This window comes from Passer domesticus, chromosome 14 (assembly GCF_036417665.1).
Source record: "Passer domesticus isolate bPasDom1 chromosome 14, bPasDom1.hap1, whole genome shotgun sequence".
Classification (NCBI taxonomy): Eukaryota; Metazoa; Chordata; class Aves; order Passeriformes; family Passeridae; genus Passer; species Passer domesticus.
Window position 1 is genome coordinate 10,107,921 of NC_087487.1, and position 24,012 is coordinate 10,131,932.

The following is a 24,012-nucleotide window of genomic DNA, read 5'->3' on the forward strand; positions in this document are numbered from 1 at the left end:
GGAGGGCAAAGTACCACATCTGCAGTTTACCCTGATAACACAGTAATTAAGAAACACCTACAGAATATGGTAATTCTAACTTAAGAGACCTTTCTTACACCTAGTATGAGCTATTTTTGTTGTATCAAAGGGAAGAATAATTGAAACATTATTTGTTATGATAATTTAATGAAAAAATGCAAGCATATTTGCTTTTGTTGTGGGAACATAAACAGAGGGTTATAGGAGGTCTTTCAAAATGGAAGTCAATTAAAATACTAACTTCAAACATCTCTCATTACGCTCTGAAGGAATTTTGAAAACCATTTTAAAAATGACCACAAGTTACAGTAGCTTGGTTTTAGATAAACACTGCACGCTATATTGAATATAAAAATAGATTCTATTTAATAAATTTGTATCTAGTACACTATAAACATTTATGAAAGTGTTATTACAAGGGTAAAGAAAATTCTGCAGTAATATTTCAAGTAACTTGATAAAATTTGTTCATGTAACATTGATCACGAAATGGACACAATAGAAAGGATTTTCCTGAATCATCACACTTTATTTAAACATCAAGTTAATTTTTTCCTTCAAACAAGGACTGCTGGTATTGGTTCAAGTTAGAGAGTGGGCTAATTAAAAAACACTATCTTGCTGAGACTGGGCACCTCACACCATTATTCTCTAAGCATTTGTTGCAGCATTTTCCTACATTTGAATCTGATGTTGCATTGAGTTGTGGGACAGCTGAATTCGATTTGTCAAGAGTTGAGGAATGAAGTATGCTCTGGGTTTGTTATCTGCTGGCCTCTACTGTAAACTTTTGTGCTGCTTTTTGTACTGAGAGTCTTGCCACTGCCACTAGAAATGTCTCTCTGAGAAGTAACATTTTCATCTGCAGGAGAAAATGACCTGATGTGAGGAAACTCTTCACAGTACACAGTCTGTGCTTGAACATTAGTATTGGCTTTTTGTTGAGGATACAAGAGAGGCATCTCACCACAATCCAGATACATGCTTCCATTCCCAGAACTCCATTCACTACTGCTTCCATCATCTCTTTCTGGAGGGTCTTTAAAATCAAATTCCTGACTTCTCTTAGACTTAGTTTTCCATTTTCCACATGATTTGATACATTTATCCTCTTCCAAGCCTGTTCCTCCATTCTTGCTCTTAAGCATATGATGAGTAGGCCCAGAGCTGCTGTGGCCATTTGTAACCCTGGGTATTTGCACATTTTGTAGTGCTCCCTGACCAGCAGAGGGAGGAGCATCACCATTACTCACAGCACACAATGGTCCTTTGTCTACATTTGCAATGGGGCCATATTTTTCTCTTCTTCCATCTTCATTTGGGTAACATTCTGGTAGAACACCTCTAGAGGCACCATCCAGATTTTGAGAATTATTCCTGTTCCGAATATCTGACGTCACTGTTTCACAAAGCACATGTTGAGTTTTGGTCTGCATTCCATCAAACTGCTGTCTCAAGTCACGTGGAACACACTTCTGGACAACTTTATCAGTGGCTTTTTCAGTACTGCTTTCACTACATGATTTGCTTTCCATGTGGTGTGACCTAGTCCGAAGCACACAATCTCTCTTGGAGCACTCACCTCCAGGATCAGAATTTAAACGCAGAGCTAGGAGAGGAGGGAAAGAGATAGATAATTAAAGAGAATGTTAGTATTGGAAGAAAAGCATTTTCATTACTACATGCATTAAATCAGTATGCTCAAGAAGAGCAGGACCACAGAATCCAGCTCACCTGGGCAGGCAGATTTGCGCTGGGGAATGTGCCGAAGAGGCGTTTCCAGCCCTTTAGCCATCGTAGCAAGTTTACTGGCAGCATCCATTATTTTCTTTTCAGCTCTGTCAAGAATTGCAGAACATGGGGGAAAAAAAAAAAAACCAAAAATAAGTTTAAGGATAATTCAACTGGACATTTTAGTTCAAGGCAATGTTACTGAGAGTCAGAGAATTCTGACAGGACAGTGTGCCAGGCAGCTCAGCATGACCTGGCACCAACACGCGCACCCTGGCAAGGCTTCAGGCCAGGCACTGCTTGCTCCAAGGTGAACAAACACCAGACTGAGATCTACACACCTCTTGCACAGCCAACAGTCATTTCCAAACACACTTGAACTTACCCTTCATGTTTGCCATTATCAGTGAGCAGCTGTTGAAGGCATGTCAAGTAGTATTTGCGCATTTTCCGTGCTGTCTCTTGGCGCTCTCTTAAAACCTCCACTTTAATCATCTCAGCAGCTCGTTCCTTACTTTCACGAATATAACAAAGCATATCACCTACAAACACACTTCATTAGTACCAGTTTTCCCCCAGAGTGGGGAAGAAGCCAACACCACAAACTGGGATTGTCTAGCAGACCTGGCAGCCAAGACATGGATTCACCTGCCAACATCCCACCAAATCCTCGTGCCAGTTGCTGCCTACTGGATGAATGTCAGGGCAAACCACAGCAGGTCTGTATGAAGCATCAGAAAGGAATTCAGTTGTCTCATTCTGCATCTTAAGCAGGCACAGGGATTGGGGAGGAATGTTGGCTGGTAAAAATATGGTCTAGAAACTTTTCAATGGCCATGCAGAAATTTGGGGACGTGCTGCAGTCAGGTAAAACCTGGTGCTACACGTAATTCTTTCTCCTCAAACAGAAGGTTGCTGACTAGGCCAGAAGGCAGGATGCAGCACAAGAGAAAAGCAGATTTTCTCTCAGCACATGCTGCAGACTAGGTAGATTTTTTTTCTGGAGAAAAAAAGATCAGTTCTCAAAATACACTTTGCCACTTTAAAAAGGAAACTGTACAACAAAGGAAGGATGGTAAAACAAGGCTTTGCTCATCACAATTGCATGTTGAATTTAGGGTGACAATTCCATTTCTCACAGTCACTCTAGTAAGATGGAAAAATTTATTTCTCATGTGATTTGGTTGTCAGATTCCTGTCCAAGCTGGCTGAATGAAGAAGCAACAAAGTAATTTATTTTCCTCCACTAAATCTTTAACTAAGACTTTAGTACTTACACTTAATCTTGCTCAAAGCTTTGATGTAGTGAGCACGCATTTCTTCCAGACCTTTCACAGAGTCAGAGGATGCACAAGGTTTTGAGATGCCTTCCCTTGGCAATGACCTGAAATGCATACACATCACACTGCACAAAAAAAGCAACTTATATCTTCCCAAAATAAGAAATCATCTTGTTTAGTTTTGTAAATACCTTGGTGGTGATCCCTGGTCTTTCAGTTTAGTCTTCATCTCAGAATTTTGTGCAATTAGAGCTCCTGGAACCATCTCATTTTCTATTAAAGAAAAAAAAAAGCTGAACCATAATTCACTACATTTCTCTAAATTCAAATTCAAGAGATGCTTATGTAATAACTGCTGCCTCTGGTACAAGACCTCAATGTCACAAAGCATCATTAGCTACAGTACAGCTGTTGCAGTAAAAAGCAGACAGGAATCAATCCCAACACACTTCAATGAAGTCTGAATATAAAAATCATCTCATACAGTAATTAAATAAGCTTCAAGCCTTCATATGCCATTACTAACACTAAACTGAAATATCAACTGTACTTGGAGAGGAAGGACAGGATAAAATAAGGGTGGTTTTGACAAACATTGAAAAAATAATTATTAATTTGTGGGTTAGCAACTGTGCCTTTGAGATATAAAGACACAAGATAAAACTTGGTAGGTTTTGTCAGTTTCTTGTGGTGAGGGGCTTTTTTGTTGGTTTTGAGGTTAATAACCGAAACTCCAGTATCCACTGAAAACTGAAAGATCCTACAGATTAGAGAATCAAAGTTGTCTTTAGGTGACTAACAATCCTAACCTTGGATTTGCTCTGACTTAGCTTCATATTCCTTCACAGCAAGCTGAAGATGTTTGTGGGCCATCTCCAGCTCTCTTTTCAAGTCCTGGCACACAGCCTCTCTTTTTTCAAGCTCCTGGCAGCAGCATTTGCAGCACAAATCTTCCTGAGACCCAAAGTTCCTTTTTGTACATTTCTGACTTGCAACAGTAATTGCTAAAAGTTATACATCAACATGGAACCAAAAAAAACCAATCAAGCCCAATCTATTTTCAGTGTTCTACTTAGTCCTCTTCTCACAGGAAAGTGTGTAATATTTTAGCCCAATTAAACTAATCACAAGAGGCTGGTACCCTGCTCCAGAAGGTGCAGCAGCATCTATCAACTCACACAGCCCTCACAGCCTCAATGCACTTCCACCAGTGATGATCTGAGTTCTTCAGTCAGCAAAAAGACTTGCAGGTTAAATGCTTTTAGTATTTTTTTTTAAATAACAACATCCAAGCAGGGTCTTTTGAAGTCAGCTGAAGGAAACTGTCCCAGCTGGAAAGCCTCACTCATGTCTGAGCCTGGTTAAGAGATACACAAAGACTGGGCTCCTTCCAGGCCAGCGCTGGCTGCTCCCCACAGCCAGGCCAGGGCGCTCTAGAGACAGGAGCACTGCAGTGCTGGTATTGTTCTGTCTTAATAGACCTCCTTGTGTTGGTGTTGAAGGAATTCAAGCCACGCTACAGGCACAGAGCCAAAAACTCTCTTGGGTTTTGGTGCTTTATATTTTTCAGTTGCGTAAGAACTCAAACTAAACAGAAAGCCCCAGGGAGATGTGTCCCTCCCATGAAGCTTTTCCCATCTACGCTGTCTCCAGTTTTGCCATAGTACACGTGACAGCCTTGGGAAGGGCTACAATGCCAAAGTACATACTAGGCACAGGGAGTGGGGGGAAAGGGAAGAAGGGGAAAAACAAAAAAAAGAGAGAAACACCACCCACGGATTCACACTTTTTTTAGCCACATTCTTGACCAAAAGCATCAGAGAAGATTACCATGCCAGGTCAAGCAAGTTCTCAACACAATAGTATCTTTTACATGAATGCAGAATTCCTTGTCTTGTGTAATGCCAAGAGCAAGCAGTACAATTCAATTTTTGAAGCTCCAACCTAGTGTTACCCATTTACAAACATAGTTTAGACCATACCCTGCATATCATGGCCAACACTGCCTTGCATGTGAACTGTCAGATACTCCAAAGGTTTTGCTGCTAACAACCCCCAAAGAATGCACACACCTCTAGCAGATGAGACAGCTATTTCTTTCCTCCTGAAGAATGGCTTTAAAAAGCAGCAAGCTACTAGCACTAGATAAAATGAAACCTCAAAGCCTAGCATTAAATCAGTAAACTGGAGACCAGTACCATTTGTTGCAGTTTGTGACTTTAACTTAGCTTTTGCAGTATTAAACAATGTTACAAGTCAGAAGAACTGACATCTTCCTGTATCTAATTTACTAATTAACTAACTTTGCATTGGGGTCATCAATAGGACATTGAATATTAAAGACTGCTACTAACAAGCTCAATTTGATGATATACAATCTGTCAGATTAAGATCAAACCCAATACCTTTTTCTGTTCCAGCTTCCTGCAAGGGTGTCTGTCTTCTCAGCCTCCTTTGTGCCTCTGCTTGGTGCCCAACACTGCACACAGCGGGTCTTGCCACATCCCCAGTGTTTCCTGCACCATGTTGTAGGTAAGGGTACGATTCTTTATTTGCATTACTCACTAGCTCTTCATATTTCTGCAATTGAAACACACTTCCTGAAAACACAACACAGCAAAAAAAGTGTTCTATACCACAACCAATGCTGGTCACCAAGTAGCTTTAGAAATTTTAACACAGGTACTTTAAACCTGCAGTAGAACCACAGATTACAAGTCCAATAGTGAAGAAAACATCTATTCTATGATATAGAAGTTGTATTTAGCATAACTCATTGCAACAGCAGTGCCTGAATGTCTTGAGTATTATTTGGAAATGTCAGTAGCCCTTAACACTGCAGAACTACACCCTGTCTTTGAACTGCAGAGGATAACTTACTTTTTAAATAGAAAAGACATTACTAGGAAATTAAAAAGACTTCACTAGATAAGGTGGTCCAAGCCAGCCAATGTTTTGATATTCAAAGGCATATTAAGCAGTTTACCAAAAGACATTTCATTTCCACTGCAGAAGGTGCATAAGGCACAGGAAAAAATTATTCTCTTTATCATTGTGGATATGACTTGTGACATGAAAACCTTTAAGATCCATTTACTGAAGAAAAATACATTAACCTTAAAGACATGGTAACATGCCATCTTCTCTTGAAAAACAAGAATTTTCTCTGTCCTATTCTCAGATAATTCCCCAGCTACAACTGCTGGGTAGCAATGGCATTTCCGGTGGGATGCTCCCCACAATAAAAAACTTATTACAAGCCTAAGCACTGCAAGAAGAGGAATCTGCTAAAACAACAGAAACAAGGGCTTTGGGACACAATTTGACTCAGCCCCAAACTCCTCTAGAAGAGGGTAAGACATTTTCCTCATTTGGGCAGGCACACAGAAAAAGATTTCCTAGAGGCACAATAAAATAGGCAAGACTCTTATTCCCAAAACAGAGCTGACTGACAAACTGACCTACTGCAGGCAATTTGCAAAAAGGATTTTTAGTTCTGCAAGGTTTTCATCTTTATTTGTATAAAGAGGATGGAAAAAAAGCGTAATATGATCCATAATCACTACTGCAAACTGGATTTTGCAGCTATGCAAAAATCTGAGGTGGGTTCTGTCATTACAGCCCATCAAAGACATTACAAAGAGCCTTGAACAGGTTCCCAACCTCAAGCAGGTGAATTAATCTCCTTAATTTACAAGCCTTTGCATAAATGACATTCCTAATCTGACCTTCTCTTCTTTAAAGACTGAAGATGTCAAAGCTGCATCCTTTTCCTTCTCACTTGTTAATGGTAGATTTAGTCTCCTTTAAGCTTTAGAATATACCTATCAATAACACAAATGTTGAATTTCCTATTTTTCACAATTACATGGGTATTTCATGGGAAAAAACAGGCCTGAGTGACTTCTCAAATCCCTTTTCTGATTGGCAGTTATAACTTACAGAAATATTACCTCTTTCCATTCTCGCTCTTTCTTTTCCAGAATTGTGCACACCGTGTTTCTATAGGCCTTTTGTAAACAAGCCTTCAGTTTGTCTTTGCCTTGACTGGTTAATTGAACATGAGAGCCAAAACACTTGTCCTTCCAAGAATGTTTACTCTGTGTGCACTTGACCAGTTCTTCATGAATTTCACTCAACAAATACTCCAGCTCAACCAGAGTCTTCTCCTCATACCGACTCATTTCATCCTGCAGTCTCTTGGCTTCCTGAGCCTCCCATTCTCGCTGCTTTTGGCTTAGTAACATCTTGATTTCTGCCTCTTTCTGCATGGAGAGATCGTTCTTCTGCTTTGCAAGGTCCTCCTTTGCTGTTGCAAGGACCTCTTTAATTCTGTTTCTATGATCATCTAAGAATGATTGGTAGTCTCTCTCATTTTGCTCTTGTATCTGCAGAATTTCTTCTTGTTTTTCTTTGTTCCACTGCACACGGGCTTTTGCTAGTTCTGCTTTGACAGCTGCAGGGATTTCCTCATTCTTTAGCTCCAATTCCCTCCTCAAAGAAATTATCTTTTCTTCAAGTTCTTTAACTCTTAGTCCAGGTGTCTCTGTACTTTCATATTCTTTCTTCCATTTCTCCTCAGCAGCTGAGAGAACCAGGGCTAACTGGCAAATAAACAACACAGTCATTAGAAATATATACTCACATTCATAGACACACAAAATGTAACTCTGAGTCACTAAAAATCCATTGGGGATATTTTCAATTTATTTAATAAAAATTAAACCTATATAGGCAAAAAAACGGTGTGGAGCAGAGTAGCCAACAAACATCTTTCCTTAGTGACTCCCTGTGCCTATGTCTACATTCATCCCTCAGTAATAAATGGGATTTGAAGACTTCACTGTTTATCAACTCACATATAGCAGTATTTTGGGCTACCTGCTCTGCTGTAGTCTTTTGGTGTTCCTTTTCCCATTTTTCTTGTTCTGTCTTTAGTTTTAGTTTGTACTCTTGCAGCCACTTGGCACGAGCTTGGGCTAAAGCTGCATCTACCTTTAAACAGATAAAAAACCTGCTTCAGTAGGTAGGTAGGTACACTGAATACATTTTTATTATTACTTTCATGTAACAGTGCAAGAACAAATTTCAGTTTGGATTGCCTATGTTTATAGAAATTAAAAGAATCAGACCAGCAGCACTTCATGCATTTGATGCAAAAATTATGCCAAAATTAAAAATACTAAATTTATTTTTAACAAAATTATATAAAATCTAAGGCAGTGTTGCTCAGTTCTGTTCAAAACTCCTACAAAACTTGTTTAACAGTGTGAAAAACAAATCATATGCTACAGTTTTTTAGAACTTTTTTAAGAACTCTATTTCTAATACAGCAAATATCAATACTAAACTTAATAGGAAGTTAGTGAAGGAGTCCACTTTCTTTTTTTTTTAGGTGACTTAAGTGGACACAGCAGTTTCACAGACTCCAGGCAGACAGAACAATTATTTGTTACCTGGCTGGCAAGATTTTTACAGTATTTATTTTCCAGTTCTAATTCAAATTCTTTTAAGGCCTCTTCAGAGGCTGCATTTTCTTTCAGAGCCTTCTGGATCTGCACCCTCTGGTCTTCAACAGCCCCTTCTAACTCTTTTGCTGAAGCTTCATCCACAACTTGGTCAGTTTGGCAACTGCAGTCATTACATTCAGCTACAGTTCTTCTCACTTCTTCCAGCCTACTTTGCCATTCTCTTTCTAATTTGGCAAAGACTTGTTCTTTATTCTAAGAAAAAAAATATTTTTTAAGAAAATCTTCCCAGTGTCTAAATAAACAGATTTCACTGGTGTTTAGCAAATGAAACACTGTTTACATCGATGATCCTCCTTAACAGGAGAAGGACAGAACCATGTACAGAGAGGAGAGGTTTGGGGACTCAGAGCTCTCTCCTATGGGATAGGTTACACAAAGGATTTCTACATGATACCTGAGTGAACCAACAGAAAGCATAACTTTCACTCAAGCACCACAGTGGAAAACTCCAGCATATTACCAGCTGTGACATCCAGGGTATTCTGTTTGATACTTTGCAAGATCTAGGTTTTGGGTTTCTTTAAAAATATGAAACGTGTAATACCTAATGACTCCTTCAGAGGCTTTTAAAATGACAAATCCTTAAAAAGGAAGCCACTTCCAATGACAGAATAACAGTACATAAATCTAAAGTTCTGTTTCTGAAAATAAACAGCAAAACAACAATAACATTGAAATTCCCTGATCTAAGTTCCACACCTCCTTTTCTTCCTTTTCCCAGCGAACTTTGGCTAATGCAACTTCTTCTTGAACTTGCTGGTTTTTCTCTTCCAGCCACTGCTTCTTTGCTGCTCTCATGGACCTGATGTGTTCCTCTTCAAGCTCAGTCCTCAGAAGTTTAAGGGAGAGTTCCTTTTCTTCTAGTAGCTGTTTCTTGAGCTAGACCAAAAATAAATAAATGAAATATTCTCCAAGGCACAACTGCTTTGGTACAAAACTATAAGAATGCATGAGAGACGTGATTAACTCTCTAGAGGCTGTGCACTGATCTTACAGATGACACCTAGACAAGAGATTTAACTGTCAAAAAAGGTGTTTTAAGATATTATATCAGAGGTTATTATAGGCTATTGCTGTAAAGTAAGTTTTTGTATCAAGCATCTTTACTCCCATCATACTTAGAGCTGCACCTCTTGCTTACCTAGACAGTTGATCTACTTCAGTCATTGCACACTAATATCTTCAGAAAAGCAAAGATTTAAATCAAATCAGTCTGAATTCATTACTACTTTAAAAAAACACAGTATTTTTTAGATCAGTTTTATATAGGGAGAAGTAAACTTGTATCCTCATTCAGGGTTTTTTGAAAGTGTCTTATGAATGTAAAAGCTCATACTGCTGACTAAGCATCCTCAGAAGTCACAATTATGGAAGTTCACTACATGAAAACAAACAGTTATTGGAAAGAGTTACTTGTACTTGTATTTCAAAGCCCAGAACACAACACCAGCTTAATTTAAAAACCACTAAGTCCTGTGTATGAGCTTTCTGATTCAGCTGTATCTCTTCCAAGTAGGTTCCACAAATATTTACAAAATTAAATACACTTATTAATATTACATCTTGAAAACAGAGTTGAATTATATGGTTTATAGGCAATTCCATTTGTACCTTCTCTTCCTTCAGCTGCTGCTCTTGTTGAAACTTCTGTCTTAAAGTAGTTTCCAAGGTGTCCTTCTCCTGACAAACTCCAATGTAACATTCCTTCACTGCTGTAATCTCTTTGTTCAGCTTCTCTATGTTATCCCTTCAAATGACAGATTACTTATTATCAATTAGCCTCGGAGAACAGCAAGCAGCTTTAAAATAAATGTAACTAGCAGTGAAGGTTAGACAGGAAACATGAAAGTTTCAGTAGAAATGGAAATAATGCTAAGTCTTACTTCAACTGCGAGATTTTCTCTTCAGAAGTTTGAAGAAGCAGCTGCTTTTCCACAGCAAACCTCTCCATCAGCTCCTTCTCAAAATGTGCTTTGGTGTCCTTATGATGTTGCTGATAAGTTCTTTCACACCTACAATTCCAAGAAAGGAAAAATAACTACCTGATTTCAACAACCTAGGTTCAAGTTTTCTGTACGAAAATACCTTTAAACATTGACCTCCTCTTGTACCTGATAGCTGGAACAAGATTATGTGTGCAGGGTGAAAATCCACAAATTAAACTAAACTAAGTTAACAGACTTACCTGTCAATGGCTTCTTGCTTATCATGATCAAACTCCTGAACCATCTTTCTCATCTGACAACAGAGGTCTTGATTTAAGCTTTTCAGTTTTTCCTCATTTTCCTTCAGTTCTTTAATAGTTGAAGTATGGGCCTGGACAAACAAGGGTCAAGTAATATGGGGTTGTAAGAACCTTTTCTAATCACGACTTTTAGCATGGGGTGGGGGTTTTTTGTGACTTTTTTTTTTCTGTAGTGGTAAGCAGCATCTCTGTCCTACCTCAACTTCCTGCAGCAAAGCTTCATTAGCCTTTTTGAGTCTCAGAATTTCTTCCTTTAGATTATCAGAAGCATCCTTCAAATTTGTGACAGGCTATAAATAAATAAAACTAATATTATATCTTTCAATACATAAACGATTTAGCAGTTAATGCTTTAAAAAGTTCAGAGTTGTCGAATAAAAATTGTACTTAAAAAATAAAAAACACAGGAAATTATTGCACTGCAAGATCACAGAATCACTGCTATTCTAGATGAATTCTTAAAACTCAGTCACATGAAGCTTTGCAGAAGCACACACTCAGTGCTGTGTTTGCAAGCTGAATGACAACAGTCATCCAACAGAGAGCACACTTCCCACATACATTGTACTCTATGCCACATCCAGGTCTCCATGCACAGATGCTGCAATCTGATCAATCCACACAGGGAAGGCAATAATGGGGTGAAGAGAGATGCAATACCAAGGAGATTCCTTATGGATCAAATGACCTGTCAAGGTCCTCTGAAGGCAATCTGTTAAATGTTCTGAATGTATAACCTAATGGTAGTATCAGTTCTCTTGCAGAAATTACAAGGTCCTTTTGGCTAAAGAAAACCATCTTTTTCCAATGAAACTTACTTCTAACACAAGCAGGGCAGACACAGGCACTCTCAAGCATCTAAGTCATCATTTTAGGACTCACTTAAAAATGCATAGGCTGCCCAGGTTCTGCTTCAGTTGTTTTCTTTTCAAACAAAGATACAAAACCAGAGCTGCTATGAATACTCAACTATGCATAATTTTTTTATCTATTCTCATAAGAAGTTTTGGTTTTCTTCACCAAAAACCAGGAATACTTTACTTTTAAAGAAATGTAAAAGAACAAACCTCTGAATCTCTTGATGCTTTTTCTGCTTTCAACTGCTTGTATTCCTCTAGTGTCTTCTGGCAATCCTTAAGATTATTTTGTAGTTGAGTAATCTGGTTTCTCTTCATTTTATTACTGCTCAATAAACGTTCCAGCTCAGCTTTTAATTCTACAATAATTTCATCTTTAGAGAGTTCTTTTTCCATGTCTCTGTTCTGTATTGCACTATCAGGAAAGACATAACCATTCAGTATTTAAAAAACAAAAATTATGTAGCTCAAAGTCTGTGGCAGCAAAGAGAAGAGTAATTAATGCTACCAGAAATACCAGGATGTCTAAGATGTAATAGTAAAAAGCATAAGAGGATATGAATATCAAAGCTTTTCCATTAAGTTGCAATTAATTTACAGAGAACTTGTTAATTCAGCTGTTTCCTCAAAAGATTCATTCTCACCCTATGTGGAGAGTTTTGAAGCAACTCAACTGGTTGATGTAAAAGACAGCTTTAGCTTTAAGCAACTATGTGGAGCTTTGAGCACGAAAAGTATCCATGAATATAATTCAACAATTAAAGGAACAGCAACATAGTCCCTACAAATCTGATGACTTATTAATTAGCAACCAATATTTATTAATTAGGCAACAAATTTATGGTATTAGTACAGTTTCTGTTTCTCAGATTACCTGGCAATACAAGCAGTATTTCAAATATCTATCAAAAACTTATGTGTTGATCCAGTAGAACCCTCTTTGCAAATAATTTGCATAATTTCCTGAGGATTTAGAATTTTTCTTTCAACAAGAATCACTCAATACCTGCAGAATTTTGGCTTCTTCCCTGTGATTTTTTTAATTCCCAGTTCTACATAGGAATCACCCAGGCTCATAGGTTGCTCTCCACCTGCATCATTCAAAAACACTCCAAGCTTGGCAGCAGATTCATACAAAGCTATTTCTTCTTTCAGTTCCATTAATTCTTCCTGAAAGGAAGAGACAGAAAAAAAATTACACTGACCAGAGAGACTCCAAGCCAACATATCAGGCCATGATAACTCTACCAAAGAAAATAAACACATGGAGCTCTTCCTTCTAAATATAGTTATATTTATCTGCATTTAGGTGAATTGTCTAGCATTAACTTACTTATACTTTCATTTTTCATTTCTGATACCTCTAGCAAAGCATATATTAAAACTAAAAATTTGTTAGAATACAGAAGCAATATTCCGTACTGTTCTTGTAACAGTCAATCAATGAAGTATTATTTCTTTTGCTCTTCTGCATTCCTGCTGTCCTTGTAAAGCAAAATGGATGACAACAGAAAAGCACATACCTGGAGAAACAGCTATTACTCTAGTACTTAATAGGATTCACAGTTTCCAAGACAACAGATTTAAATCAAATATATGAATTGGAAACACAGACTTCCACTGATGCTTTACAGAGGACTTTGTAGCATTCCATTTTGCTGACAAAAGATAAATTTCATAACATGGTATCTCCTCATTAAATTACAAGTCTCCAAGCACACAGAATTTACATTCAATTTTTTTCCAAAAGCAGGTTGGACAGAAGTATGAGATCAGATTTCTGCCAATACAATTGCCCAACTGTGTTTTAATTGGTGGGGAGGGAGGAAGACCAACATGCAACACTGGGAGAGGAAGCAGTCAAAGATGATGTATTTGTTTCCTCCAAAAATTTAAAGTGTTTCAAGCACCAACTTCTTAGTTACAATGCCTCTCCCCGCCCCCATCTAATGAAAACATTTTATTCAAACATAAAATATTCAATAAAATGAACCTGCAAAGCCTTGTTCATGTTGTTGCTTATAATCTGTGCAGACTGAGCTTGCTGCAACTGAAACCGTAACTGATTTGTCTCCTGCATTGAGCCTGTTGTAGGAAAGAGAAGGGAGAAAAAGAGCAAGTGATAAATATGCAAGAAAGTCTATGCAATCTGAAGAAAAAATCTCTGTTAAAAATAGCAGTGTTGATTCTGGCAATAGACATCACTGTTTCTATTTTCTTGAGCTCACTAACAGCTACTAAATACATTACTATCAAAGGACTTCAGTGGGTGAAGGTAGGCAAAAGTCAAACACACAAACTGCAAAACATTTCACAATCTATTTCTATGACACAGGTTTCCAAGAATCAGCCTCCAGCTCCTAAAGCAATTCTTCTCACTAGGACCTGAATTTAGAATGACAATTCAAGTCAAGCACCTCAATACAAAACTAAGTAACTTGCATCCAAACCCTGTTGTTTACTATGAAACAAGGTTTACACATATGCAACACAAAATACATATGAAAACATGTTAATCACTGTTGTTTGGGGTTTGGAGACGATGTTTACTTTTATTTCTATTTGGTTTTTACATCTTAGTCCAGAATGAACTTTCAGTCTGACTAATCCACTGCATAGGAAACAGTCTAGAACACAATTAGCCTGATGTTGATTGCACTTCCATAGAAACATCAATATGCAATTTAATATTTAGAAAAAATGAAGATATGCAAGGAAAGGGAATAATATGAGTAAAAGGCTGACCTGTTTGCAGTAAATTTGCACATTGCTTTTGGCTTTCTTCTAGGCTTCTTGTCAGTCGATTTATTATTTCAGTTTTCTCACATTTGGTTTCTTCCAGCATTTTTTCAAGTTGCTTAACATGCTCTCCTAGATTTTTGCAAAGCTCTTTCTAGGAAGAGAGTATTTTTACTCATTTTACATCTAGAACTGTTTCAGATACAGAAAACTTCAATATATACAGGATAAAGGAGAAAAATAATCAATCAGATACCTAAAGGGGTAGAGGAGAGCTAAATCAATCACAGATCAAACACTATCCTTGGCTGACAAGTGACCTCCTACAGCATCAAAGTTCGGTTTCACTGGGAGGCAGTAATTGTACTCATATATAAACATACATGGATGAGAATCATTTCATATTTCCTAGAGCTGTTACTTTTCAGCACATCAGATTATCTCCTGTAATTAATCACATACACTTAGTCTACTACAGAAAAAAATCAAGCCTTCACAAGATATCAAGCCAGTCAGTTTATTTTAACTGAGCTTAAGCCAAGCAAGCAAGTGCCAATACTGTGTAACAGAGGAACTGTAGTTTCTTTTTCACAGGATGTACAAAGTAGACATTGATATGGCATTACTTAGTTACCTACACAGACCTGGGAGGCACAGTGCTGCATATCTACACCTTTTGACTTTTCTATCTTCTCTCAAAAAACAGATTCTCCCTCTTTAAACACCCCAGAAATGCTACCATATATTTTACAATAGAGACAAAGTTTTGTAAGCTTTGTTGTGGTACTAACAGACAAAAATTCAGGAGTGCATTTTGTTTAGAAGCAAGCACCAGTTACCTTTCCAAGTATACAACCCATCTATTTCTATATGTTGAGACAAGACTTAGAGAAATTTAATTTTATTTCCTTTATGTGAAATAAAAGGAAAATTTATTAAGACCTGGCTGGAATACACTGCTTGAATATTTCTAATAGTGGAATGGATTCTTATGACATATCAAGTGGAATAATTTCAGTAAGCTCTGAAACCATGTAATACAATCTATATCAAACTCCATCTTAAAGACAGCCTTTTACACCTCCTCTACTCTTAAATCCTTACTTCTAAAATAAAGTCACTGTTGAGGGGTTAGTCATCCTTCAGCATTTTGAGACCAAATCTTGGCAACAGACTATTCAATAAAAAGTTTCTCCTGTTTTTTTTTTTCTTGCAAGAATATCACATTATTTCTTAATGAGTCCTTTTCTTTCCCAGAGTTATTTGCAGAACTCCTTCAAAAAAAGATTGCACACAGAAGGAAAGCTCAGGAGAGCAACTAAGCCAATGAATTCCTGCCTCCTCTACATCTGCTGTTTACAAACTCACATTTTGAACTTACAACTGCCTGCAGATGTTTATAAAAACATACCACATAGGCCTCAATGTTGAGACTTTCCATTTTCTTAGCAGCTTCCAGAAGGGGTTATTAGAATTGTAGGTCAAGAAATGCAGTTTGGGAAACATGGGGAGGTCTACAGTGTCCCCAGTACAGTACTCAGCATCCTAAAATAATTTCTCACCTGCTCTCGGAGTGCAGATTGTGTAGTATCAAGTTTCTGCTCTAATGACAATACTTGCTGTTCATACTTCTGCTTGAGTGCAGAAATAATGGCCTCGTGTTGCTCTCTGGCTCGCTGGAGGGCATCTGATCTCTGAAGTTCTAACAGCTGCTTTTGCATGCTTTCCATGGCCACCTCTGCCACTTTGGATTGCTTCAGAATCTGTAGGAACAGTAGGACAGTAGCTCCTAGTTACATACATTTCACTGTTGCTCCAATATTCTGTACATCATTTCTTTCGTGCAAAAGTTGCCACAAGTCCTCAGATGATGCCTGTGTATTCATACACAGTATTTTCAACCAATGAATCCTATCCATCCATCATGTATTTAGCTTTTGTAATAATCATGACCAGCATTTCAAGAGACTAGCACTTCTGTTTAAAGCACCACACATTGAACTGTAGAGGTCTTCCACAATAAACAATCTAAAAATATTTACAGTACCTGCTCCTCATTGGTAGTAAGAGTCTGAATTTGAGTTTCAAGGGCCTTGATTTGGCCTTCAAGATGCATTTCCCGTTCCTTTCCATTCTGATAGAGTTTCTGAGACTCATGAAGACTAAGAGCCAAACCATCCTTTTCATCTGAAGAAAGAGACATCATTGTGTGAGCACCATGGCCAGCCACCCAAGAGCTTCATGCAACACGACTGTTCAGTCCCTGCTCTACAGAACCATTCACTCTGCCTTGTACTGTGGAAAACAACAGAAGACTGAACAAAACCATTCAGTCTCCATCCAGCAACCCCTGTGTCCTCCTGGCAGCAGGGAGCACTCCAATACAGTTTCCAGGAGGGTGCTGAAGGTACAAGCCCCACCCTGGCAGCAGGAGGACCTCACATCCTCCCTCACACCATTTAAAGGGAGAGTCCTCTGGAGGAACAGCCAAGACACAGCCAAATGGTTGACAGTTGAACTTTCCTCTCTCCTTTGCTTCTTTTGCATTCCAAAAATTATAGTCTTAATTCTCTAAGTTTAGTATTTTTGTCTGTTCCTGTAAGAAATGGGAAACTAAGACAATCAGATTTTGTCATTTTTGAAAGAGATTTTCTCTACGTACAGTCTATGAAATGGCCGGTTAAACTAGACACCACCAAAAATAAATTTTCATAGATGTCCCCTTCTCCTGTTGGGGTTTGAGTGTTTCGGTGTCAACTTCTTTTCCCCCCTGACCCCAGCTTTGAAAAGACTACTTTGGCAGACTTTTCATTTTTCTGTACATTTGTGATGCCTGACATGTTTGGACTCTGGAAACAACAGTAGTCTCAAAAATACAGTAAAAGTTAAGACAGTTTTGCAGTCAGGCACCAATCCAGAGACTTTTCCTTAGAACAATGTTTAAGGGAAGAGGATTAGCCACATATTGTCCCAAATCAAGTTTATAACTATGATTTAGAAATTGTGTTTGAAGGTATTTGTCAATCTCAGAATTTAAAAGTTGCTAGATATGAATAAAATCTAAGAATAAGCACAAAATATTTTACCTTTGACCATTGAAAGCTGATGATTCAAATACCTAATCTGCTGTGCACTCTTTTCTAGCTTTTCATTAAGTTCTTCCAGTTGTCTTTCCCTTGCTTTATTTAGAACTTGAAGTTGAAGAATCTGCATATTTTCTGAAGAATCTGCCAAATTTCAAACAGCATGCAGACAAGTCAGCACAGATACCAAGAAATCATCATTGTAATTCCTGCTCCAAAACTTTTTTTTTAATAGTGCTAAGTTCATTGATGGTGCACAAAATCTTTTTTTAATCCACATTTGATTTGCATCACACAAATTGCTCTGGCAGCAATGGCTGAAGGATTGTGTGCAAAGTACAATTCCAACCTTACAGCAAGCTCAGATAAAAGTTTCCTGCTGTGAACTCTCAGACTTGTGGCCACTACCAGTTTACAACAAGTCTCACAAAGTAGTTCTGTCATTTGAAGTGTATCTAACAGAAAAGCACAATGTGGCATCACTCAGAGTGCACTTCCTAAGGTACAGTGAGTCATTCTTTTCCAATATTATGAAGGACAGAAAATGTCAACAAGGCTTGACATCAAGCCATCAGAAATACTTTTTCAGTTTCATCAATCAAAACTACATTTTCAATGCCCAAAACTCATATACCCCCAGCAAAAAGAGATCATTTCTAGATATAAAAGATTCTATACTTCAAAATCATTTTAGTTGTCCTCTTACTGAAAAACTATTGAAATCAACATGTTTGCTGATTTCCAGTGAACATTTTATATCAGTTTATTTTAAATCTAAGCACCAAACACTTACTTTCATCATTGCCCAAGAATTCATGTTGCAAACCTTCAAACACTTCATTTCTTCTATTTCCTTCTTGGATTCCTGGAATATTTTGATGAATGCCATTTTGGTAGGGTTTATAAGTCACTTTGTAAGATTCTGGTGACTGGCCATTGACAACATCAGATGCAACAAACGGCTGTAGTGATGACAACATATACATAAGAGGAAATACATTAAAACTAAACTGTACTCTTGCTCACTGAAAATATCTTTCATTTTACAGGTTGACATTAAGAAGAGCTCTAGTAGCCCTTCACTTTCAGACTCCAATCCAGAACACCACTTAAGCATGATAAAATTCTTCATGAAAGCTTCCACCTTAGAAAAGTAGTGAAGTATTAACTTAAACAGAGTAAGCACGCAATTAAGTGAATCACATTCATTCTACCTCATGGAATTCTACCAAGGCAACAGGAGAAAGAACAAAAATCATAACATGAACATGTGAAAATTTAGTTACTAATGTCTCATTTTTTTAAACAGGCTACAGAAGCCTCCCATCACTGTTTGAAATGATTGGAAGAGACTGAAGACATTTACAAATATTACTATCAATAGCTAAAGTCTTGTGAAAATTTTCCAAGAGACAGAAAAATGTGTCAGCTTCTAAAATACCTTAATATGTTCCTTTGGATCATCTGAAAAATTTAATATTTTATTTTGCTGATTGTTAAATTCTGGTTTATGGCCATTTGTATAAGGCCTGAAGTTTTCAGGAAGATGATACATATTGTTCTCTTGGTAGCAACTTGGAGAGTTAAACCCATCTCTACCAAGATACACATTATCTGGAGCACCTTGGCCATCCTGGCCACAGTAATCTTCTTTAACATCATATAAATGTTTCTTCTCTTCATCATTATGTAGGCCATTCCAATTCTTCCCATGTTTTTCAACATGATCAGTTTGCTGGTCACACAAGAATTGTTCAGGGTACAGATTTTGTCCTTGTTCATAGCCCTATGAATGGATATGAGGTTTAGAATCCCAAAACTCAGATTTCACCCCACCCTCTTTTTCCTGAGGTTACCAGCCCTCAAATTAGAAATACTTCAAATGAACACCAAAACACATCACCTACACGGATTTCTCTAATGAATTTAAACAATATTTAGCATGTTATTATGAACAAGCAGCAATTGCATTCCTGCTCATACAAGCTTACATTTGGAGGATCACTGATCAGTGGATGATCATTCCACCTTCCATCAAGCTTCCCAGGCTCGTGTGACCTAGAGAGACACAAGCAGCTTAACCATGTACTAATAACTTCAGGGAAAAAACAAACCTTCTTTTGTTAAATTGAGGCACATTACTGCAAATTGCACTACAGCTCCCCTTTTACTTGGATTACTTTTACACTCCTCATCAACTCAGGCTTTGCTCTATTCTTGAAAGCACAACATAAATAATGAAAAGATGGTGCCAAATGCCTTACTGCTCCTCAGTCTCCTGAATGCTACAGTCTGAGTAACTGGAGAGTTGGTCTCCACTGTCCTCCAGCATATCATGGGGAAGGTCTGTCAACAACTGTTGCAACTGAAATAGAACAAACAACATTCATTATATGTTCTGCAGGAAAATTAATACAAGTTCAGACCATAAACACTGGCAAAGTGGGCCACTTGCACAAAATCCTGGTTTTCTTCCTCCAAGGAAGAATTCACAACACTGGAATTCACAAAGAGACTTCTACCACAGAATGCTTACCAGACTAGACTACCAACCAAAGCACTTTTCTGCCAAACTCTTGTTAAGAGAAGAGCTGCACCAGAAAGAGGTAAGGGAAATGCCATCAAATAGACATGTCCCAGGACAGACTAATTTCAAAGAATCAGCTGCAAACTGAAGATGCCAGGATTTCTCCTCTCTCCTCTCCAGGCTAGAGAGGCAGTAGACATCCATAGCATGCCCTCTCTCAGAAGTCTGGATGGAAATCCAGATAAGAACTTGCCAGTCAGTATCACCACATTCAAGAAGTCATCACTGCAATGATTAGTGCTCTGCTCTGGGCCAAGCAACTGGACACAAACAAAAAACTAAAACCCACCCCAACTTCACTTCTCATCCTTTTCAAGAGTGGCACAGTCTGCACCCTCTTTGCTCCTACCAGACTACATAAACCTTTTTCTTTTTTTTTGTGCTTAAAAGATAGGAAGAAGCTAAACTCACAAGCCTTCAGATTAAATTACTTAATTATTTTTCACCTCTTGCTCTCTTGCATAATCTTCTTGGTCATAGTCTTCATCTTCATGTTGAGTTTGTAGAGCTCCACTATCAAAGTCAAGGGACATTGTTTTCTAATATTGATTTGGCGTATCCAGCAAAACCTGCAACAGGACAGGAAAACATCACACCTGAGCAAAACACATGAGGAACCAAAAAGCACCACCCTCATCATCTGAATTACTTAGCATGAAAACACATTATTTGTTTCTCATATATCCAAGCCTACTCACTTCCAAAAATTTAGCACTTAAAACCAGTATTTGGGTTTTTCATGGGCTGACATAAGATAATTTCTGAAGTTCACTTACAATCAGACATTATTTTCTGCAAGTTCTAGTACTGTACAGTACACATATGATGTGGTACATGATGATAGTTATGTCCTCTTTTGTATCTTGCTCAGCAGTCTTCTAGAGAATGACTACATTTTGTATTAAAAACTGAAAGTATGCTATATAACAGCTCTAAAAGGAAAAATAGGGAAAGTATCACGGAAATCTGAAAAGGATCACAGGAGTTGCAGATTTCACAGCTTAAGAGAGCCTTGACTCCCAGGGGCCTGCGTGCACTGAGCAGTGTGCTCACAGAAAGCTGCTGTGTGTGAGTGCTGCTCCACGCTTGGTTACAGCATAACTTACTCCCTGTCGAAGGGACACAGGTGTAGCACATACTGAAGTCCTCACTTGGTATAATGTAACACTGCAAGAGCATTAATTCCACGTTTAAAGTCACTTCATCACGTTTAAAGGACCTTCTTGCACACTGCTGTTCAGAGCGGGCAGGAGGCCTCACAACGCAGCCCCGTCTGTGTGCACCCCGTGACCCCTCACACGAGGCTGCCGCTTCCCCCACACCGACCACCGGCCCTGTCCCCGTCCCTCAGGGCCCTCCCCAGCCCCGGCTATAGAGCGCACAGCCCCCAGAGCCGCGACCGGCCCGGAGCCGCACCTGGCCGGGCCGGGGCAGCTCCGGGGGCACCTGAGCTCGGCGCCGCCTCCTCAGCCCGCTGCGACGGCGGCGCGGGGCGATGCTGCCGTTACTCAGCGGGGCCCCAGGGCCGCGGACGGCGGCGAAGCGCGGCCCGAGCAGCGGAACCCACCTGAGGCGCCGCGGCCACCCGCCCTCGCAGTGCCCGCCGCTCTTCCGCATCGCACCGCGGCGCTGATTGACAGCCCCGGGCACCAACCAGCGGCCAGAACCGCCCTAAACCGCGCTGACTGACAGCCCAAGACACCAATCAGCGACCAGAGCCCGCCCAGCCGCGCGGGAGGGCGGACCCGCCCCCACTGATTGTTTGAAAGCAGGCGCGCATGGTCGCGGGAACGCGCCTGGCGAGCTGATTGGCTGAGCTGGCCACCAATGGCAGCGTGAGTTCGGTGGAGGGGCGGGGTCTCCGCGGGCGGGCAGCGGCGCCATCTCGCAGCGGGACGTGGCGGTCGCCGGGCAACGCGCGGCCGCGGGTGACGTCACGGGGCGCGGTGGCGCTGAGGGGTGCGCGGTGACCGCGCCCGGCCCGGCCCGGCCCTTCCCGGCAGCCTGCGCCCGGCTGCCCGGGGTCCCCTCCGCTCCCCGACCCCATTCTCTTTAAAAAGTTAAAACCTCCTCAGAAGGAGCAGATTGATTGCGCGGAGTCGCGGGCAGGAAGCCATTCTGACGGAGAGTTGGTTCCGTTTGTAACAGCCCCACCTGGTGCCTCGCCCTCAGCCCCGACGGCGGGAAAGGACCCCCGGGCAGAGACGTCTGGGTCGTTTGTTAGAGGATTTTTATTGATGGGAGCCAACAGTTCATGTGTTTCAGTGAAATTTATGGAAGTTTGAGAAGGAACGAGCATGATGTGTCTAGTAAATGTGCGACATTATAGGCAAAATCAGCCAATTTTCCCAGAGGATTCTAGTAACCATTCGAACAGAGATTAATAAAGTCTCATAATTATTACAGGCATTAAATGATTCAAACAGGAACAAAAAGGGTTTAAATGTGTCTGACAATTCATATTGAGTTTCTCAAGAAAAATATTTACGAAACTTTCCAAAATTCAGACAACTGTTTTTCTTTTTAGCATGATTATTCCTCAGATCTCCACAGAGGAGCTGACAGTGTATTTTACGTGAGACAGCTGGGCCACAGAGCAGCATTAACAGCTTAAATGAAGGCACGGAAATGCTAGAAACCAAAAACTGAGAATGAATGTAGTTGATTCTAGGAAAATGCATGGATGTGTTGTGTTTGATTTTTATCTGTAATTAGTTGGATTATCTGCTTTCCCCCACATCAAAGATTTTTATATACTTCTTTATTCCTCTAGCACCCAGTTATCTCTCTTTCCTTTCTTTTTACTTCACAGTTCTGCTTCAGACACATAAAAATATGCAGGAGCATCAGAACAAAGATCCAGGTCTTTTAAACGTTTTACATTGGTGATATTCAAAGAGAGAGACACTGCATTATGCTGTGATATACATCACACACTGGCTCTGGCTGATCTTATTCACTGGTGAAGTGAAAACTGATGAAGTGAAAAAAGTCCCTGAGTCAGCATCTTGACTGGCAAAGTCAAGAAACTTTGATCTCATACTATCACAGCTCCCAATGTTTTTATTTAAGTCCTGAGTAACTTTGATTTGTACTAAAAATAGAGGTGGAGTTCTGCACATTTCCCTTCTATGACCTGCCATAAAACTCAGCTTTGATGCAAAAATCAGAACAGATCTTTCTCTCCACTTGACATGCCACAGAAGTAGCTGGGTTTGCTTCATTGCTTGCTCCGTAGTTATATCAAACACATTCTGAAGTTTGACAGGATGTGAGAATAGAAAGGATATTCTGCAGGGGGTTGATATCCCAGTTACAGTTTCTTGCCATGGCACAAAGCTCCAGCATGAGCTCTTGCTGGAGGCCTTCACAGATGAGCACCTTGCTTAGGATAGAATGGGCATGAGTTTGGGCTGCTAGCCCTGGAGGCTCAGGGTATCAAAAATTCCAGACTATTAGCAAGGAAATCAACTACTAATGTTTTAAACCTTCTCACTGCTTTAGTGTATGTAATTGAGTAGTTTAATCATATTGTTATCAAATAATGAAATGTATTTTTGTGGCTATTAGCTGAGGATAAAAATAAAAGTGTTTTCTTGTAGGCTCTAAGTGTGGCTCTTTACATTACATTTTCCCCTCCAAGGAAGCTTGTCTTCCATAATTTTATAAGACCTCTCCTCTTGTTTTCTAGAGGAAAGAGCTCATATACGGTGTTCCATTTACCATGAACACTGGCAAACAACCAGAATGTATTCTTTCATGTTGAAGGTTTCCAGCAACTGCTGAACTCCACAACAATTGTCTGCCTTAGGAACTGAGCCGGCGGGCTGGGAGACAGAGAGAATTATGTCTGTTCATGCCAGAGGACATTGCTTGACTGAAATGCACCATTTCCCTCAGGCCATCACCTGGACTACCAGTTCATTCCCCAAATCTCC

At 39.5% G+C, this 24,012-nt stretch overlaps 1 protein-coding gene across 7 annotated transcripts; it reads right to left on the reverse strand.

Annotated features, from left to right (window-relative positions):
* Positions 1 to 363: 363 nt before the first annotated feature.
* Positions 364 to 21,717, reverse strand: CEP152 (centrosomal protein 152). Of its 7 annotated transcripts, none has more exons than XM_064389435.1 (27): positions 21,642 to 21,717; positions 20,521 to 20,643; positions 19,752 to 19,852; positions 19,479 to 19,545; positions 18,929 to 19,273; positions 18,281 to 18,449; positions 17,491 to 17,631; positions 16,452 to 16,591; positions 15,967 to 16,167; positions 14,411 to 14,558; positions 13,659 to 13,750; positions 12,672 to 12,835; positions 11,876 to 12,080; positions 11,006 to 11,098; positions 10,749 to 10,879; positions 10,447 to 10,575; positions 10,175 to 10,310; positions 9,263 to 9,442; positions 8,489 to 8,755; positions 7,914 to 8,027; positions 6,986 to 7,636; positions 5,438 to 5,612; positions 3,224 to 3,305; positions 3,030 to 3,136; positions 2,138 to 2,294; positions 1,756 to 1,859; positions 364 to 1,630 (listed from the first exon to the last, which is right to left on the reverse strand). In XM_064389435.1, the coding sequence occupies exons 2-27, from the start codon at positions 20,605 to 20,607 to the stop codon at positions 750 to 752; spliced, it is 5,067 nt and encodes a 1,688-aa protein (XP_064245505.1). In that variant the 5' UTR covers positions 20,608 to 20,643; positions 21,642 to 21,717; the 3' UTR covers positions 364 to 749. The 7 variants fall into 7 exon arrangements, with proteins under 7 accessions (XP_064245505.1, XP_064245506.1, XP_064245507.1 ...); XM_064389436.1 differs by lacking the exon at positions 21,642 to 21,717 and adding an exon at positions 21,491 to 21,627; XM_064389437.1 differs by lacking the exon at positions 21,642 to 21,717 and adding an exon at positions 20,851 to 21,023.
* Positions 21,718 to 24,012: the final 2,295 nt, after the last annotated feature.

Coding starts and splice junctions, on each gene's coding strand:
- CEP152 (XM_064389435.1), bottom strand. CDS start 20,607: ATGTCCCTTGACTTTGATAGTGGAGCTCTACAAACTCAACATGAAGAT. Junction 9,443..10,174: donor AGCAGCTGAAGGAAGAGAAG/GTACAAATGGAA, acceptor TTTTTGGTCTAG/CTCAAGAAACAGCTACTAGA. Junction 7,637..7,913: donor AAAAGACTACAGCAGAGCAG/GTAGCCCAAAAT, acceptor TTTATTTGCCAG/TTAGCCCTGGTTCTCTCAGC.